At 42.0% G+C, this 19,805-nt stretch overlaps 1 protein-coding gene across 3 annotated transcripts in view; it reads left to right on the forward strand.

Moving 5' to 3' along the window:
* The first annotated feature begins 2,320 nt into the window (after window positions 1-2,320).
* tjap1 (tight junction associated protein 1 (peripheral)) overlaps window positions 2,321-19,805 on the forward strand; it is a 31,401-nt gene continuing 13,916 nt past the window's right edge. The window contains exons 1-7 of one of the 3 annotated variants that reach the window (XM_026353901.1): window positions 2,321-2,671; window positions 12,061-12,149; window positions 12,890-14,305; window positions 14,861-15,024; window positions 17,474-17,502; window positions 17,907-18,068; window positions 19,312-19,378. In XM_026353901.1, coding sequence (XP_026209686.1) covers window positions 14,905-15,024; window positions 17,474-17,502; window positions 17,907-18,068; window positions 19,312-19,378 — 378 coding nt within the window. In that variant the 5' untranslated portion in view covers window positions 2,321-2,671; window positions 12,061-12,149; window positions 12,890-14,305; window positions 14,861-14,904. Of the gene's footprint in view, window positions 2,672-12,060; window positions 12,150-12,889; window positions 15,025-17,473; window positions 17,503-17,906; window positions 18,069-19,311; window positions 19,379-19,805 lie in introns of all 3 variants that reach the window. The other 2 variants (XM_026353900.1, XM_026353902.1) reach the window with 2 other exon arrangements.

The following is a 19,805-nucleotide window of genomic DNA, read 5'->3' on the forward strand; positions in this document are numbered from 1 at the left end:
GACATTTCTGACACTGTGAGGACATTTCTGTCACTGTGAGGACATTTCTGTCACTGTGAGGACATTTCTGACACTGAGGACATTTCTATATCCTCAGGGACATTTCTATCACTGTTAGGACATCTTAATAATGAAAGGACATTTATATAAATGTGAAGGATCTAATCTGTGAGAACATTTTCTATCACTGTGATGACATTTCTGTTACTGTGGGGACATTTCTATCACTGTGAGGACATTTCTGACACTGAGGACATTTCTATATCCTCAGGGACATTTCTGACACTATAAGGACATTTTTATCACTGTGAGAACATTGACAACACGTCTCTGTGAAGATATACTGTATCTGTCTAAGAGCTGAAGACTTTTTCTGTGACACAAACTAATTAAGGCAGCTTTCCAGTTAACGGAGGCAACACTAATGATCTGCTACTGAGTCGAATGAGGAAACTGAATCAATTAAGTTGTTATTAACTGAGGAGATGTGATGATGTTCCTAGGCAACCACAACCTCAGCTAGTGATCAACTTTCTGTTAGATTAAAATTCAATTCCCACTTGCTTTTTCATTTTATTCAATCTCTATTTGAAAATTTCTTTTTTTTTTTTTTTTTACATATTATTATCATTATTTTAAAATTATTTCAGCAAGTTAGTCAGTTTGGATATTTATGTTAAAAATTATGAAATATTTGTCTGATTTCATTTACTGTTTATCTATTATTCCCATAGAAATGTTTTATTTGTTTAAATCATTGTTAAACTTGTGTGTCTGTTAATTCATAGTATTTTTCCCTAATTAGAACATCTTTCTCATTTCGTTGGTGTTGGTCCCATCGAGTCCCTTCACTTTCCCTTAGTCACTCCTGTGTTGACATATGAAACTTTACTGTGTCTCTTATATTGTTCTGTGTAAACACAGATGAACTCAGACTGAAGCAGATTGTTGATACAACAACAGACCTACAGACAAAAATGAGGAACAATTTACACTTTAGACACATAGGTACATTGTTGATACTCTTACACTAAGATAACTCTTTCTCTCTTTCTTTCACTAAGTTCTTCAATATTCTCCAGCGGAGTTATGCACACTGCTGAGTGTAACTGGTGCACATAAAGTAAATAATTTACAAATAAACCTTTCTGTTAAATCAATCTGTCAAACATGAATTGTCTGTTTAAATAATCAGACAATTGTACAGAGATTGGTGGGTGATTTGTAGGGATTTGGATTTTGTTTTTATATTTTAACTTCTACTAAATACTGAGACCCTCTGTCCCTCTGGTCTTGACCCTGCTGCCATCTACTGACCACTGGCTCTGTTTCAGGTGTTTCTCACCTGTGCTCAGTAGGACAACAACACAGCTCTCTGTGTATTTGTTTTAGTGAACCTCTGTGACACTGCTTCTGCAGGACACAGCGTGGAAATGAAGAGTGAGGTAAGTCAATATTTTACTTTAGTAAAAGTTCCAATACCACAGTGTAGAAATACTCATAATAGTGCAAAGGCATAAAAATATACTTAAAGTGCCCAAAGTAAAAAGACTCATTCTGCAGAACAGTGCAGTGATTTACTCTCATATAACCTATTTGGTTTCACACTGATAATACTGTGTTGATGTATATTCAGTATTTTGCTGCTGTAACAGTAATAATGCTAAATACTGTGGTTTAGGAGGCACAAAGGCTGGGTGTGACTGAGAAGCAGCAGAAATCACTGAGTACTGAGGAGGTAGAACGTACTAATTTGCAGTAATACTGTAAAACCAGGATGAACCTGATAGATGGATGGTCCTGGTCTGACTGTGGACCAGCACACTATTACATGCAGTATTTCTACACTGGGGTTATGGTACTTACATGAGAAAATGATTAGAGCATTTCTGTTACCACTGGTGCAGAGGTTTAATGTAACTAAGTACTAGTATTTACGTACAGTGACATACTGTGGTATTGGGAGTAGCTTTACCTAATTTCAATTTATTATACTGCATTTAACAGTTATTGTAGTAACTTTATAAAGTAAGCTGTGTTTCGTTAAATGACAATAATCAATAATTGCATTCATCTAGGAAATATTTCTATACAGATCGGCTTCACTTCATCCTGTGTTTGCAGTACTGTAGCATTTAACTTTTACTACTAAAATGGTCATCCCTTTATAGTGCGGTATTAGTACTTTTACTACAGTAATCAGGTAAAATCAAACACCTAGTGCAGCCACAGATTAAGGTGTGTGACGTCAGCGCGCAGGACGTGAGGGGGGATGCAGGGGGGGGTCGGGATTCCTGAGGATTACCCGTCATGCCCCGCGGGTAAAGATGGCGACAGCTAAGGAGCGAAGCGGATCAACTTTGTCCGAGCGGGTCTGAGTGGATTTCTAACCCGTCGGTGGGAGCTTCTCAGCGGGCTGTGTGTCCTCCCGTTTCCCGCTGCTGCTGCTGCTGCTGCCGCCGACTCCCTGCCCTGTTCTCCTTCGCAGCCGGACCAGTCCTGCGCCCCGGCCTCGGATCGGTTCGGAGCCCCCCCCCTCCTCCTCCCTCCCTCCCTCCTCGCCCCGCCGGAGGAGCAGAGCTGAGCTCCGGCTAAAGTTTCCTCTCTTCTCCGTTCTCCGGGATCCGTCTGTGGGGTGAACCCGGGCCGAGCAGCGCCACCCGCCCTTCAGGTAAGCTCAGAGCCGGGTTAGCTGCAGTTACTGGGGAGCGTGAGGAGGCTCGGACGTGTCGGTTTGATCGGTGTCGGTCGGTGTGGGGGAGTTGGGCGCAGCTTGTTGTGCGGCGAACTGGGCCACAGTCAGACCGGGGACAGGTCTTAGCAGGTTTATCCCGGTTCAACGGACTGGTGGAAGGTGGCGTCAGTTCGGTGTTCAGGGACGGTTCGGTGCCGGTGTGAGGGAGAGACAGCTCCACTGTTTGACACCCTCCACCCCGCCCCGGAGCCTGTCAGACACAACAGAGGGCCCACCGCCCTTGTAAAAAAAGTATTATTGCTGCATTGCAAATACTGCATTCAAAATGTTACTTAAAGTGCAAAGGTATTAGTATTTGAGGTACAACAAGTAAAAGTCGTCTTCATGCAGAACGGCTCATTTTACTGAAGTGATGATGATGATGATGATGATGATCTGCTCAATCCAGGCTGGTGATTCTACTGTGTTTACTTTTACTCATCTTAAACTGAGAAGTACTGAGTCTGTACTTACCACATACATGTATTGACGTAGCAGATACTAGACATAAAGTAGAAATACTCCATCTTCTCAAGTAGACATTTTGAGGTTACATTTACTTTTAGCTATTTAGCAGCTGCTTTTATCCAAAGCGACTTACAAGGTACAGGGAAAAGGCAGAGTAAGAGTAAGGTCTGGCCTCAGGACCCCTACTGGAGGTAGGACACAGCCAGGATTTACTTTTCACCAGTACTTCATCAGTGACACAGTGATACTCAATTACAGGTACAAGTACTACACTTAGTATCCTACTTAAGTCGAAGTACAGAAGTATTACCATGAAAATGTGCTGTAAGTTTAAACAATAAAAGTACAGTTACAGACATGGTTAGAGTATTAATATTTAAACAAGGACACAAAGTTTTTGTGACTCCGTGTTTTTAGTTGTGAATTTTGAAATCTCATAATTTTATAATTTTAAATTAGTAATTGATAAGTTTCTTGGTAGGTTTTAAACCAGATAATCCGTTACTAAATGTGTCTCAGAGATACTGAACAAACTCACCTTTCACATCGTACTAACAAATCTGTTAATTATGAGTTAATTTATGAAAGAAAGTGGTTTAGTTGTGGTTTTTAAATGAAGGACTAAAAGGTTTCACTACAGGTTGTCAAAGAATTGTTGGTGGTGGTTGTTGATGCTCTTGTTGCCATGGTAACGCATGTACAGGATGCTGTTCTGCTTTCACTTCACCGTCGTGACGTTAGTGTTTTAACCTGCTTCGGCTTCCACCGATAAAGAGATTTTTGACATTTTACTCTTTGTTCTTTAGTCGTTAACAAAGAGTTAACGACCCTGCTAACCAATGTTAAAAAGTTAAACCAGTTCAGTGTTTTTTAAAACCTTGGAGATATTTTAAACATCACTTTGGTGCAGCTGATTCAAACACGTGTGAGCAACATTAAGGCTCAGTAAGAGAAAAAACAGTCTTCCTGAGGTTGCTGCTGCAAGTCTTGTCAGTCAAACAGACCACATTTCCCATCTGCCCCTTCACTCTTTAATGTGCAGATGATGTTTCTGACACAGGGCATGTTTAAAACAAAAGTGTGGGCTTAGTAGCACTAATTGATTACCTCCACAGCAGGAAAAGCGGCTGAAGGCTCCTGTTGTCCTGACAGACTCAGCTCAGGGTAAAAACCACAATGACTTTTATTTTCTGCTGCTGTGAGGTTGAAGATTTCACTGCAGCTTAAGTTTCACTGTGTCTGATGAGTTTTCTCTATCACAGTCAACACATTTATCTAAGTGCTCAGTGATGGTTAAAATATTCTTATTATTGATTTTTATTATTCTAGTTTAATAATAATTTAAATATTGAGGAAATAGTTCCAGTCATTTTTGTGGATTTGTAGTAAAAGACATTTTTTTATAACTATTTGACTGAGAACAGATCCAAAGAATATTTTTCTAAAATCCTGAGGTGATGAAGTTCAGCAGGCTGAGTGAGTCTGTTACTGTGGTTGCTGCCTCAGTCAGACAGCAGCACCTGTTCCTGTTTGTTCTGGTCTAAAACCTAACTAGGTCCAGACTGATGAACTGTTTCTCTTTGACACTAGAGAGAAGGTTAAGGATGTTGCGGAAACTTTTATGATGCTGATATCTTTGGTGTTTTTTCTGAGGATGAAGGTTTACAGCTGAAATATTTCAGTAATTAAAATAAGAAAAATATCTAAAGAAGAAATTCAAAGCTTTGTTACAAGTGTTTCTCTGGATCTGCTATGAACTGCTCTGTAACTGTGCTGACACACACACTTCAATGAACTTTGACCTCACGCACCTCTTACACGCCTTTTTTTGATCAGATAAACTTTATTAATCACAGAAGGGAAATTCAATGATGATGTGTTCAGGTGCATTTTGGAAAAACACATGCAAGTGTAGTAAAACAGACTTTATGCTCGTCTAGTGTGAGTGACTCCCCATCAGCTGGACCGATGGGTATTATTTATGCATTCTCACTAAGTTACATACTGAGGCTCTGCCTTGAGGTATGCATAATACACTGCTTGAAAATGGAGGGAACAGTGATTCATACTTCTGGGAAATCGATCTGTGCTTTTAGGAAAGTGATTTTAAATCAGCTTTACCTGCTTCTGTGAAAGTGACGACAGGTGGAGAGGCAAAGCAAGACCACCACGTACAAATGCTAGTTTCTAATGAAGCAGAAGCTTGAGCATGGTCAGGTGGTACAGTTAGTGCAGCTACTTGACCTTTGTATCGACACGGTTTGTCTCTGTGGGGCATCGTGGGAAACTATGTTTATTTTTCCACTGTAAAATAAAGATGTGACTCAGCAGCTTAACGTCCAATTCTTCTACCCAAACACACTTGAACAGTGGCAGTAATGATTTTTCTTCACATTGTGACGGCGCTCAGTCAAACATCTTAAAATGGAAACATGTCTTTGTCGGTTAATAAAGTATAATCGCAGATGGGAAAATGCAAAGAACCTAATAGGAAGCATCAAGAATCACATAGTCGTCATTGTCAATTAGATTTTCCAGGACTTCGCCTGGTAAACTGGGGAATTCTGGTCAACATTTACCAAGTCAGAGAGAATTCAAACATTTAAAACACATGTCCTGTATTTGTATAGTGGTTAAAACAGAGTGAGATGGACAAATGTTAAATACAATTGATTGTTGAACATGTGCAGGATAAACCGTAATGGGCTGGTTACTGTACATGTTCATTAGATTACATGTCGCATTAGAAAGCAGCAAGAACATTAATTTTCTCAAATAAAGAGTGAATGTGGAAAAAACAGATTCCTCTTATTTAACCAAGTGTAGATGTTCCTGTTACACTGACCGAGAAAAAACAAATCTACTTCTCATCTTCCACAACAGGATCGTGTCCGGTTTCTCAGCTCTGCTTTTTAGCTCTCTTCTGCTGGTTGGTTCATATTTTCTCAGTTTTCTCCTCTCACTGCTCTTTACTGAACAAACACCAAGAACCCAGGGAAACGTGTGCTTCTGACACGAGCCAATCATATGTTCATTCCAAAGAAACATCCGTAATGTCAGGAGCCGCTGATGATGTGACTAGAATCCAGCATTTGTATAATGCTCATTAATGTGGTTTTGATTTTACTCAGACCACATAGTCCAGACACTAATTCCTATAGAGCTATACAGACCTGTTGCTAGGAAACTGGATCTGTTTTCTTTCTCATGTCCTGAATCTGATGAATGTGATGGATTTGTTTTTCACCAGCTGACTGAATGACACCTAGATTAATCTAGCCTGGACTCTGCTGGTCTGGACCCCGCTGCTTTGGTTTAATGTGAAGGAGAATCCAACACAGAGCTCAGAGGGAGCGTTAATACTGACACACACCAACTAGTGAGGGTGTTTGAAGGTACATCATACACACTTCACCGTCTTCCTGTGTGTGTCACTGAGCTGCAGTCACCTGCTCAGGTGTGTCTTTCAGGCTCAGATGAAGGGTTTCTATTTCAGGGTGCTTGGTTTTCATGTTCAGGTGAACCACATCCAGATCAGTTTATCAAGACAGCGATCATGACACAGACTGTGCTGTGGTCCGTTTCTTCACCTTAGTAAAACCCAAGAAAACACAGTTTGGCCTTACGAGTGAAACCAGACAGTTTCATAAAGGGTGTACACATCTTTAGTTGCCCCTAGACACACACTAGGTGTCTTGATAAAGGCAATAGTCAACTTTGGAATGACTTTAGTTGAGCTGAGAATGGTAGAAGATTCCCCCAGAAAACATTAGTTTGACCTGAGAATGACTTTAGCTGCCCCAAGAAAAAGCAGTGGACCCAAATCAAAGCACCAGTTCAATTAAATTAAATTAAATTTTATTATATTTGTATAACGCCAAATCACAACAGAAATCATCTCAAGGTACTTTACAGTGTTTAAGACCTTACAGAGAATAATTATTAAAAAAATTATGGAACCAGGCTTATGGTGGGCGGCCTTTGTCAGCCTGGCTACAGTTCTGAAAAGAAACCTAGGGTTGTTCTTATTTACCTCTATTAATGAGGAGTAATATGTGGTTCTAGCTTTACAGAGGACTTTTTCATATATTATTAAACTGTGTTTCCAGGCTAGGAAAGATTCATCTAAATTAGTGGAATTCCACCTTCTTGTCTGCTTTAAGCTACAGATTTGTGAATTGTACCATGGAGCTAACTTCCTCTGATTTACTAGCTTCTTCTAGGAGCAACAGTATCAAGTATTTTTTTCAAGTGAAGCACCAGTACTACTAACAAGATAGTCCACTTGTGCTGGAGTAACGTTGAAATAACTGCCTTCCTCTGTGTTGGTACATGGCTCTGAAATAAAAGGAATCAGTTCCTTAAATTTGTCAACAGCATTTTCACATAAACATCTACTGTAGTGAATCTTATCAGTAGGTGTAGTAAAGTTTGGTACTGTAAATTCAAATGTTATTAAAAAATGGTCTAAAACTATTAAATGATCAATTTCAACAGTTGTCCTGACAAATGTTCAGGTTGCCCTCTAACAGCAGAGACGCCCAACTCAATAGAGACTGTTAGTCCTGTTAGTGAAGGCTTTAGCTACTGTAAGTTTCCTCTCCCTGAAGGTGACGGATTCCTCTAGAAAACGCTAGTCATCCTTTAGAACAACAGTAGATTGGCATCGAAACGTCCAGAGAAAGGTGTGCGACGTTCCCTACTTAGTTGGAAGAGTCCTGAGAGATGCGTAGGTTCAGAGGTGAACCATTCAGATGGTCAATTACTCTGGTAGAAACGTAACTCACACCAAGACATGGTCCAGCCGCACCAGTACAGACCCAGTTCACCTTGATATAAACACAAACTGAATATTAGCATGACGCTGCAGAAATAACTGTTCCTCAGTGATAAGAGAGAGATAATGTGGACGTGTGGTTAGGATAACGAGACAGAAAAAACAATGACAGCGTGCACAGAGGGACAACATGAAGGTCAGAGGATGAAGAGCACAATAATCCCTTTTCATGTTCACATGGTTTTATCCTCAGACTCTGATGTACTGAAGGTTTTTCTCTGCAGGAGGTTTTTGTGTTTTAATCCAGCTGTCTGAGAGGGACAGTCTACATGTATATTTTATTAAAGGGTAGTCTCATTGTGTTTGCTCCAGCGGAGCAGAAATGTTCTGTCTGCAGAGCTGAGTCAGCAGAATCCATGTGGATCTACAGAGTCCGCTGGAGGAAAGGACTAAACAAGCAGCACTGTGGAGCAGGAACGCACCTGCACGAGTGACGTGATCTGCTGGAAACGACTGTGAGCACGTTTTCAAATATTCAGAAACATTTGCTCGTCTGCAAGTGTTTTATGAGGAATTAAATGCACTCGACAAGACGAGTTTCATACGACAGACACATCAATGAGCATTTGCTCCTTCAGTTGTGGGGTCTAAGGGCACATGCTGTCGGACTCTGGACTCATCATAAAGCCACTCAGCAAATTAAAAGGCTCTCCGGCCCCTCCACGGACGAGGAAGTTAACACAGTCCATTGTTTTCTTCATAGTTCTTTGTGGTGATTTTGAGTCTTGTGTCTCTGTGGTTGTTTGACATTTTCCAAGAGAAAGAGAAAATATCAGCTGAGACAGAGCCCCTGGGCTTGTGTGGTCCACCTTAAACACAGACACTAGGAAACCTCCACTGGAGCATGAACAAAGTGAATTCTTGTTTTTCACCTCTGGACGACGCCCACTGTTTGTGTGTTGGCTGTGTTGAGCAGCCGGTCCACCAGCCTCAACAAGGTACTTGCCATTCACCTTGTTCAGTCTGAAGATCAGACCTGGAGTCAGTTGTCCATTTGATGAGTTTTGTTTTCCATGGATGAGGCGGTTTCTGTGTGGTCGACTGTTTTGGAAAACAAGCACCGAGTGTTGTTGATGTTTTATTCATGAGTTAGACAGAAGTGATCTGAGTTCGTCCTTGACTCGTCCTCTCTGTCTGTGTGTTCTGTGTTTCTGCTCTGAGCCACGCGTTGCTGTAACATTATGCGGCTCAGCCTCATTTATTATTATTTCATCAGCAATTAATCAGTGAATAATTCAAGACTCTGCAAAGATGCAAGTAAACACAGAGACCTGCAGGTCTGCTCTAAAAACGTCTTTGAATATGTTTGAATTGGTTCATGAACAGACAACAGGCACAGATAAAAGGCTGAGTGTAGTTTTCTGTCTCTCCACGGTGGTTTTGAGTCTCTCTGTGGTTTTAAATGTCTGTTGTTGTTGGTCTGAACGTGACGTAAAGTTACGGCATTAACGTTGAACTTCATGTACTATGAACATCAACGGTTCACGTTATTAGTTTTTCAAGTCAAGTCAAGTCAAGAAGCTTTATTGTCATTCCAACCACATATAGCTGAAGCAGTACATAGTGAAATGAGACAACGTTTCTCCAGAACCATGGTGCTACATAAGACGGACAGACATCTGAAGACAACACAGCAGCGACCAGTAGCGGAAATGTACAATTTACATCTGAGGTACTATAAAAACGATGGTGAAAATTATGTGCAAGAACAGCAAAGTCAAATGATTTGTGCAAAATAGGAACATGTCAAATCTAGTGTGTGTGTGTGTGTGTGTGTGTTTGTGTGTGTGTGTGTGTGTGTGTGTGCGTGTGCGTGTGCGTGCGTGTGTGTGTGTGTATGCATGCTCAGTTCAGTTTGTTGTGTTGGTGTTGAGGAGCCTGATGGCTTGGGGGAAGAAACTGTTCAAAAGTCTGGTTGTGAGGGCCCGAATGCTCCGGAACCTCTTCCCTGATGGCAGAAGTGTGAAGATTGGGTGTGAGGGGTGGGTGGGGTCGTCCACAATGCAGGTAGCCTTGAAGATGCAGCGTGTGGTGTAAATGTCCGTGATGGAGGGGAGAGAGACTCTAATGATCTTCTCAGCTGTCCTCACTATCCGCTGAAGGGCCTTGCGATCCGAAACGGTGCAGTTCCTAAACCAGGCAGTGATGCAGCCGCTCAGTATGCTCTCAATGGTCCCCCTGTAAAATGAAGGCAGGATGAGGGGCGGCAGATGGGCTTTCCTCAGCTTCCTCAGGAAGTAGAGACTGATTTTTTCCTGATTAACCTAAACAAGCTAATGTTAGCCCTCTTGAATTCTTTGTGCGTGGATGTCTTTTAGATGCTTAGCTAGCCTAAACAGCCTTTTGTTCCAAAAGTACCAGCTTTTGGTCTCTTACTTGTCTTTGGTCATTCGACTCAAACAAAAATATACACATACACGACTCTGGAGTGTTGTTTTTTCTTTCCGAAGTCAAAGCTACTCCACGTCACAGCACATGTTGTCGCTGCTCCTACCTTCCTTCTCCCCTTTATGATAATAATAATAATAATAATAATAATAATAATAATAATAATAATAATAATAATATGTTTTTTATGTTTTATGTCAGACTTACGACGCCCTCGTCCGTGTCAAATAATAATAACTTTCACCGTGACAGTTACTAAAATACTTTTGGTTCCTTTTGTACCACGGAAAACAAGTTCCGTCATGTTTAGGTTTCGGTTCTCATCTGTAACACAGACAGGAAGTAACTCTGTCCTTTCCCAGTAAAGCTCCTTTGACCTGATTCTCATGATCTCCCAAATTTCCCAGAATGCCTTTCAGCCTTTAGCCACTGTTAAACTAATTATGAGCTCAGTCTGGCGTATCACTGCAGTATTAACAGTATGAACAGTAGTATCTTTACTCTGTCAGTATCAAATTAGTCATATACTGACATTAGGTCAGGTTTTATTACAGCAGCGGAGGATGGAGCTGACATCGACCAATCAGAAAGAGCCCATCTCCTTCACTCACACCCCTCTCATCTCACTCTACCCATAATCCTCTCTGAGCAGAGTTAAACCGCTGTGGCATGTAATCCCATCCACACGGCACTGCCTTGCTTCATGTCATTAGGGAATCAAACCAGCAGAGTGAGGAGGCAGAGCTAAAACAGTTGATTGGACAGATTTTACTAAATCTGATGTAGGTTTTAATAAACTGTAAACTATATATTATAAACTATAGACCTGCTGTACCACACACAGAATTTAATGAAAATGTTTTTGTATTTTAACACAAAAACATTTTAATGCACAGCTCTCAACTTTTTAACGTGTGTGAAAAAGATGAGAGCTGTGTCTCTCTGTGAATCAAAGAAACCAGATTGTTCCTTTAATATTTACAGGGTTTAGACTGGGTGGACAACAGTTCAGACACACACACCCACACGGGCAAACGGTGCATTTCCCAGCATGCATCTGCTGCAGTTTGACCTTCAGTCGGAGGCGAGCATCAGCGGCAGGATGTAAGCTGGTCACTTCTCTTCCTGTCACAGACAGATGCTGTGACTTAGGGGGGGCGTGGGAAGTGGGGTAAAACTCCTGTCAACAAACACCTGTGAACACCTGTAGAGCCGACTGCTAAACTGCTAATGCACGGGTGGACTAGAAAAGCCCGAAACATGTATGCTAAGGCTGATCAGTGTGTGATGTAAACATTGGTCGTTCTATCACTGATTCCATTCAACTGATTTATTCCTTATAGCCTCCATTTAGTTTGTGTTGATTTGACAATGATGGTTTATGTATGTATCCATTCAGATTTTTCTAAACCTATGTTTTAGTTTAGTTTAGTTTTTGCTATTTTAAATCAGTAATTGTTTCTGTTTTTAATCTGCATTTGATGTCTGTAATTAATATTTTTGTTGTTTAAATTGTAAATGTCCTAGTCTTTCTTTTACCTGTATTCATAGCATATAATTAGCTGGAATGTTTTCTTTGACTCGGTGTCAGGTATTGACTTGTGTTTTTCCAGCCCTGTGTCTTGCGTTTCAGGTTACTGGAGGCTGGAGCAGGAAGAAAGTGGACTGTGAGAGGACAGACGCAGCAGAGAGGATGAAGACTTTTCTGTGCTGACGTACGAGGTGAGGATTATTCACTCCAACTCTGTGGCCTTGGTTCTTTTCTCTCTTTTCACCATAATCTTTTTCCCTCCTGTTTTGTCGTCTGTCACAGTGAAACATCAGACACATGTTTTCACTTCGTAAGAAGAAATAAGATTAAAATGAAGCTGACTGTGATCATTAGTCAGATGTCTCATTTACACTGACCACATTAACACATCATTATGTTATTGTGTGTCTATACAAATTATCTAGGTGTCAGTAATAACCTGCTCAAGTGTTACCTAAAATCCCCTCTGTGTTTGTAGAAAAGGTCTGTCTTCTGCTTGAGGCGAGGGTAGACACCAGGGGTCAGAGGAGGTAGTAGAAACTGAAACACTCCCTCCACATGTCTTCTCTGCTTCTCTAGTTTAATTCTTGGGGCGCTGCAGGTTTATTAACCTCTCACGACCCCCCGTAACCATAGCAACTGATTAAAATGTGAGCAGGATGGTGAGTCTAATGATTTTTGTCCTAAGACTACAGAGCAACTCTGTTCATCAGTAATGATTTAGTCTTATGAGCATTTTTAGTCACTTAATAAAATGAGATGTCATTAAACTTTTTCTGGTATGTTCTCTAGTTTAACGAGTGTCTGTAATGGTTTAACAAGCCCCTGAAGCAGTTTGATGAGTGGTTTAAAGTGCATGTTTTAACGACTGCCTTATTGAAGTTAAATTGTAGTTCAGTTAACTGATCCTGATCTTGTGTCTGTGTTTTAGGTGTTGTTTCTGTAAATGAAGTCAGATCTGGAGCAGCTCACAGTTCAGGTACAGCACTTTACTGGACTAATAATCCAGGAAAGCCTGCGGAAACCCATCACATTAATAAAAACTGTACGCGCCTTTTCCAGAGCTTTTAACAACAGCTTTCAATAGTGACTGAGTTAAAAAAGGAAGGAGGATAAAGACAGTAGAAGAAAAGAAGAGATGAACAGAGTTAAAGAGGAGAAAAAGAGGGGGGTAAAGGAAGTAGGAAGAGAAACAAGAAGTAAATGAAAAAAGGAAAGAGAGTGAAGATGAAAATAGAGAAATTGGGGCGTAGGAAGGATAAAAGAAAAAGATGGTCGAGGAAAGAAAGAAAAATGTATATAAGAAGATGAAATATGGGATAGGGAGATGAAGTGGAAAAACACTCAAAGAAGAAAAGAAAGGATGGAAGGGAACACTGCACGCAGGAAGATAACAGAGGTGAAGGAAGACAGAGAAGAGAGACTAAATAATTAAAGAGAAAATGTGGTGAAAGGACAAAGGAACAAAAGGTGTTTTGGGGAATTTCTTTCTTAAAGAAAATCCACATCTACAAGTTATTTAAACTGATAAAATGTAAGTGTAAAATGCCACAAAATAATGAATGTAAAAATATTGACTACAACTCCCAGGGGGCATTTCACTAGTAAATCAAGTGATTGATGTTTTTTTACAGGCAGTGTGTAATGTGTTCATGTCTGCAGAAATAGCCTGATAATGAAGTTCCTCTGTGCAGCCCCCATGTGTTTGTTTGTGTGTGTATCTCACGCAGATTGAGGCCTGAGGACTCAAAAGACTGGTAAACTGCCTGTGATGTATTTATGGATTCCAAAACGTGTTTCGTTACGTGTCTGACTGTGCGCCACATAACAACATGACCCCCGTGTAAAACAAAGGAGGTTTAAAGGCTCAGGCTGGTGTCAGGTTGAATTGGGGGTATTTTAATGTGGGTCCTCATGCGTGCACAAACACATGTATGTATGAGATCCAGGAAGTCACACAGCGATCAATGGTTTGTCATTGGTGCCCTGGGCCGGGAGGCGGTCGTGTGACGAGGACAAACTGTAAATGGAGCAGAAACAGAACTTTCAGTAGAAACTGTAGGCGACACCCTCTGTTACAGTTAGCATGTTAGCTGTGTTAGCACTGTGTTAATCAGACCTACATGCTAATGTTAGCCTCATTTTCAGATCAATGGAGCTGCACTTCCTGTTCTGGAAACAAACTAAGATCAATGTTTGTCCTGAGGCTGATGCACTCGCTGCACACACAGAGCACGTAATGACGCATGACCGAGAGCTGTTGTACTTTCACGTGTGAGATTTGAATCTACAAAGAAAACTTTTGTTACATGACCACAGGTTTTTCTTGCACCAGGTCGGCACAAAGGTGAGTATCATGTTAACTGGTCATGTTAACTTTCCCCAAAGACCCAACTTTAACTTGTCAGAAAACTCTTACCACAAAGGTATAATGGTACAGGAGCCTTACTGTAGACCCGCACTGTGACATCTTCTGGAAATGTCCTCACAGAATAGGTCACATGCTTCATCCTGAATAATATACCAGAAAATACACAATGCTGTATGAAGACCATGGATGTACTTGTGATCTAAGTATTTAGTAATTTAAGTACATTATTGTTGCTTGTAGTGGTGATTTGTTTGAGTTGTTTGTAAAGACTTGACTTTCAGGTGCACTTGACTTACAGGTTGGTGCTTCCAGCTTGGTCTTACAACCAGACAGGTTTACACTCCATCACACACATACACACATGGAGGAGTTGTGTTTGATGCTGATGAGGGCCGACCGAGCATTGATCCGCACAGAGAGAGAGAGACACGGCTCTGTCAGATTCTAGTTGTGGTTGAGGCATTGTGGTGGGCAGTTGGCAGGTGTTTGGCAGGCAGTTTTCTGCCTCTGCTGATTCTTCTTCTCCTGCAGGACTGACAGACCGACAGGAAGGAAGGAAGGAAGGACGGCCCAGGATGACGAGTGCAGCCCCGACCAGAAAGCCGTACCGTAAGGCTCCACCTCAGCACAGAGAAACACGCCACACCCTGCCTGCTGCTGCGCCGCCGCCTGCACCACAGCTCGACATCAACCAGGTAAACCAACAAACCCTAAACTCACCTCCATCCCCCTTACAGCACCTCACACACCTGCCCACCAGCGCTAAACGGTCGGAGAGCACCAGAACACGACATGGCTTGCCGCTACCACCCTCAGACAGTGAGCTGGATGTCTCAAGTCTGTCCAGTCTGGAGTTTTGCATCCCTCCACCGCCATTCTTTAGCAGCCATTCCCGACATCCCACCGGGACCACAACCACAACAGTGGGTGTTACAGCATCTGATCGCTATGCCACAAGCCACAAACACTCTCCTGCCCAAGAACACAGACGAGAGCTTCACAGTTGGACTCACCGGGCACAGACTACTAGCCGGTCATCACCTGATAGCCGGACGCTGATCGGCAGCTGGATGCCGACTGACAGCAGGAGGAAACGGAGCGGCAGCCGGACCCAGAACACCCACTTTCCAAAGGGCATCCTAAAGCAGCCAGCCTCACTGAATGTGGCACACACCTACGATGTCATTAGAAAGTCAAAATCTGTGGAGGTTCTTGATAATAGGGGGGGACAGGGTGGCACCACCCGCCACCAGCCCACTCAGTCTCTGGAACGTGCAGAGCAGCGGGCACCGAGCTCGCGCCGTTCCTCGGCACCATCCTCACCCAGCAGGACTGACTGGAACTTGAGGATGCAGGTGCTGGAGGAGAAGGTCCGCTTCTCGAACTTTCTGGATGAGATCACCTGTAGGGTTCTGAGCCCGGCCCACCTCACGTTGCTTGGCAGGTCGACTCCTCAAGAGCGAGGAATCCCTGTCCCCCGGCGCAGATGCCGCAGCCCCGCCCACAGCAAGCAGCAGCCCGAGGGTGTAGAACGTTCCCGGCGCTGGGACAACTGGGTGGCGGCCCTGCAGCAGCCCTGCAGCTTGTACCAGCTCCTGCAAGAGAGAGGCACAGGGCTGGAGACCCTGAGGCAGCAGGGTGACATCACAGAGATGGGGGGAACAAAAGAGGAGACTTTTGGGGGGAGTAGAGGAGCAAAGATCGAGGTTCAGGAGATGGAAGAACCTTGGAGACACAAACACAGACCTCCTGTTTCTAATCTGTCGTTTCTGTCTCACATCAAGGTAGGTCAAGGGAGGGGGTCAGCCTTCATCCTCACCCTCTTCCTCCATTCTTACTGTCCCCCTCACCCCCCCACCCCTTGCAGGTTCAAAAAATAGATGGTCTTTGTCACCATTTGTTTAACGTGAAAGCTTAGACATGAAGAGATTGAACTAGTGAAATATCAGCTGCAGGTACGATGAACCAAAGTTTGGTTCAGAATCTTAAATTTGCTGCTTGTTAGTCAGCAGAAAATCAAGCAAATGTTTTAAAAGCAGAATTATCAAATACCTGCCCTCTAATCTGTGATGTGATCCTTAATTTGTCAGAAACTGAAGATCTTATTTTGTACAGCAGAAATACAGAGGAATTTAAGCTGTTTGAGACACTTCTTTATCAGCACTAAACTCTATTCAAAACTCCGTAGATTTAAGTTGAGGTTGAGGAAAAGTCAATTAAGGTCCTGATTCGGAAATATAAAATTTGTAAGCCAGCTGCAAAAAATGCTAAAGGATCTAAGGTTTAAAGTGAAGTCATTTAGCTGAATGTATGTAATGTTTATGAATAAACACAACCAGACATCGTTTAGTATCATTGTTAATGGCACTTTCAATAAATGAATACTAGATATTGTCACCAGACCCCATCCAAAAATCTGTCAGTTTAAGTTTTCCTAGCTTGTAAGCGTAAGACTATAGTCTGGAACCAGGAACCAAAACAGCAGCTACTGACTTGTACAACCAGAACCTGAAATATCCAGAATGCAATTGTACACGGGTTTGTTTGTCTTGATGCAGTTCAGCACAGGCTTTTAATTTCTACAGGCTCCACGTATCGATTACCATTAATGACAGTTGGGGAAATAAAGTGTGCAGAGAAAATCTTCGTCAGAGCGGAACGGCCTTTTAGCTGTAGCTCATTTATTGATTTAATGGATGATCAATCAGAGACCTGAGAGGATCTGTCCTGTAAAACCCTGCTGCATGCTGGGAGATTGACATGGAAAACCTGGAGAGTGGCTTTGCAGTCCTGGAAACGTCCTGGAAAACAATAAAAGAGAGGAACATGGTCTTGGAAAGCTTTTTAAAGTCCAGTCAGGCTGTGATGAACTGTCACGATCGATCACTGAGCTGGGCTGAGATTTTCACAGGCGTTCCTAATATTCTGGCCACTCGTGTATGTAAGTTGGACATGAGTTACGCTTAGTGTTTCCTGTTTTTACAAATAATTTCCATGTATTTATTTTGATAAACAAACTTCCCGATGTCGGTCATTAATCATGAGTCTGTGATTATTGATCGTGAGATTGTTGATACGCAGTCATGCAGCATGAAAACATAAAAAGCTTTTCTGGTAAAATATGATTTTTATGTCGTGTTGCAGGAGGCTTTATCAGACGCCGACAGGATCAGGTGAGAGTCTTGTTTATTCTTTACTTTGTCCTAACGAGGTCACGTTGTGGTGGGAGGTTAACGTGGATAATCGTCATTAATATTGATTGATTGGTAATATAAGTTTAATGAACTGTGCTTCCTCTTTGTTTTATGTTGACTGTAGTTTGATCAGAAATTGTTTAGTGTGAGATAAAAATCAAAAGTTAGATTTTATCATAATCAGAAAATAAACAGCAGAAAATAAAAACTTTCAAGTTTACTTCCTGAGGTCTGAAGACCAGTTCTGCTCTGATGGTTTTATTAGATCTAGTTCACACCGAAGATGACGTCTCGGTGTTTTCACTCAAATCTTCACATCGATAAACTGCATCAAAAACCTGATCAAAAACTGATCAGTGGCCTCTCCTCCTCCCGTTACCCAGAATCCTCCAACAACAGAATGAGGACCTGCGGCACCGCCTTTCTCTCTCCTCCCACAGGATGGAGGCCATGGAGGCCGAATTCGACGGCAACCGTCGCTACATGGAGGCAGAGCTCAGCCGCACCAGAGACGACCTGGACAAAATGAGGGACAAGTTCCGCAGGTAAGGACTGAATGTGGATTAGAGACCTGGTGCTTGAATACAGAGTCAGATATAGGTGAGATGCAGACCGTATGGAAAAAATGCCTCGTCATTCATCAGCAGAGTAGGAATTCTGGACTGGATCAGTTCAGTCGATTCACACAGCACCAATCACACAAGAAATCATGAAGTGAAAACCTTACCAACAGAAACCAACAAATCCTTGTGAAGCAATCAGAATCAGAGAATCAGACTAGATCATTAAAGCAGCACAACTTGAACTTGAGCTCTTCACCGTCACCATGTGTCCACTGTAAAAAGGTTGTTGCTCGTTGCTATGAACGTGCAGTAACGTGTTTTAAACATATAAAAAGTGAGCATGTTCTGGTGGAGCTTCTGTGTGCAGCAGCCCCAAAACACAGCTGCATGAGTGAATCACATGGACAGTAGAGAGACGAGGTCAGAGTGTGATGACTTCACCTGGATTGTATTGGAGATCCTAAAGCAGCCGGGGGACGTATTGACTGTGTAGGACTTTGCTGGTTCAATTCATTGTTATTGTCAATTCTCAGTTTATTATCTAATAAAGCTAAAACGTCTTCCTGAAGTCAAGTGTGACACTGGTTTTGCTAAAATGAACCATTACAGATTAAGTGTTGGTACCAGTATTTTTGAACGTCCTCAGCAACTCCGATCCTGCTGAAGTTTAATTTTATGTTCTATGTATTTTATTTCACTGCCGTGAAAATGTATGTCTGCATGTAAATGAGGCAGGAATTCGGCAAGTCTCCGTTTAATGAGGCTGCTAAGACTCTGCTGCAGTATAACACTGCTATGACTCTACTGCAGTATAACACTGCTATGACTCTACTGCAGTATAACACTGCTATGACTCTGCTGTAACTGGGCTGTGACTTCATGGAGACTGGGCTACAGCTCATCTGTGTTTTGGGTTTTGTCCAAAGCCACTTTACAGTGAGTTTGTTCCACCATCATGTAACCACCTAACACAGAGGTCATAATGCAACTATGACTCAGCAACGATTTTGTCATAATAGTAATAATTAAATAAGAATTGTACATATTTGAGTTGCATTCCTTCTGGGACAAGGCTATTGAATAGGTTCACTATGACTCAGCTGTGACTGGGGGAAGAACAGCGTGACAGTGGGTCAAGTGTTTGTGTCTCACTTTCGGATCCATTGTAATAAACGCATGTTGTTTCAGTGAAAGCTTTAAAACACATTCTCCTATATCTCTGCAGACTCCAGAACAGCTACACAGCATCTCAGAGAACCAATCAGGATCTGGAGGAGAAACTTCACGCCCTGGTAACTTTTTATCTTCCTCGCCTTGACCAAATTTAAGATTTTCTTTACAACGTGGCTGCAGGTACCCACACCACAGTCACTAATTGATTATAGATGATACTTTTGTGTACGTTTATTATCTTCAGTTTAATGTCCTTTGTCATCGTTTCTGTTTTGTAACGAATCTGCTGATTGGTCCGAACCCTCCTTTGTGTACTTCATTAATAGTGAGTGAATGGTGTGTGTGTGTAGCTCATTGATCCCACTCGGCCACTAACTAATCAATGACTAAATGAAAACTCACTCTAAGGCTGTTTATTGATTCACTGTGCAAAAGAGTTGTTGACTGACAGCTGGGTGGATGCCATGGGTAACAGAACTGGAGGTTGGAGGTCACAGCGATCAATTAAAAATATAACCAAATTAGAAATTACTGAAACTGTTGATA

This window comes from Anabas testudineus, chromosome 15 (genome assembly GCF_900324465.2).
Source record: "Anabas testudineus chromosome 15, fAnaTes1.2, whole genome shotgun sequence".
Classification (NCBI taxonomy): Eukaryota; Metazoa; Chordata; class Actinopteri; order Anabantiformes; family Anabantidae; genus Anabas; species Anabas testudineus.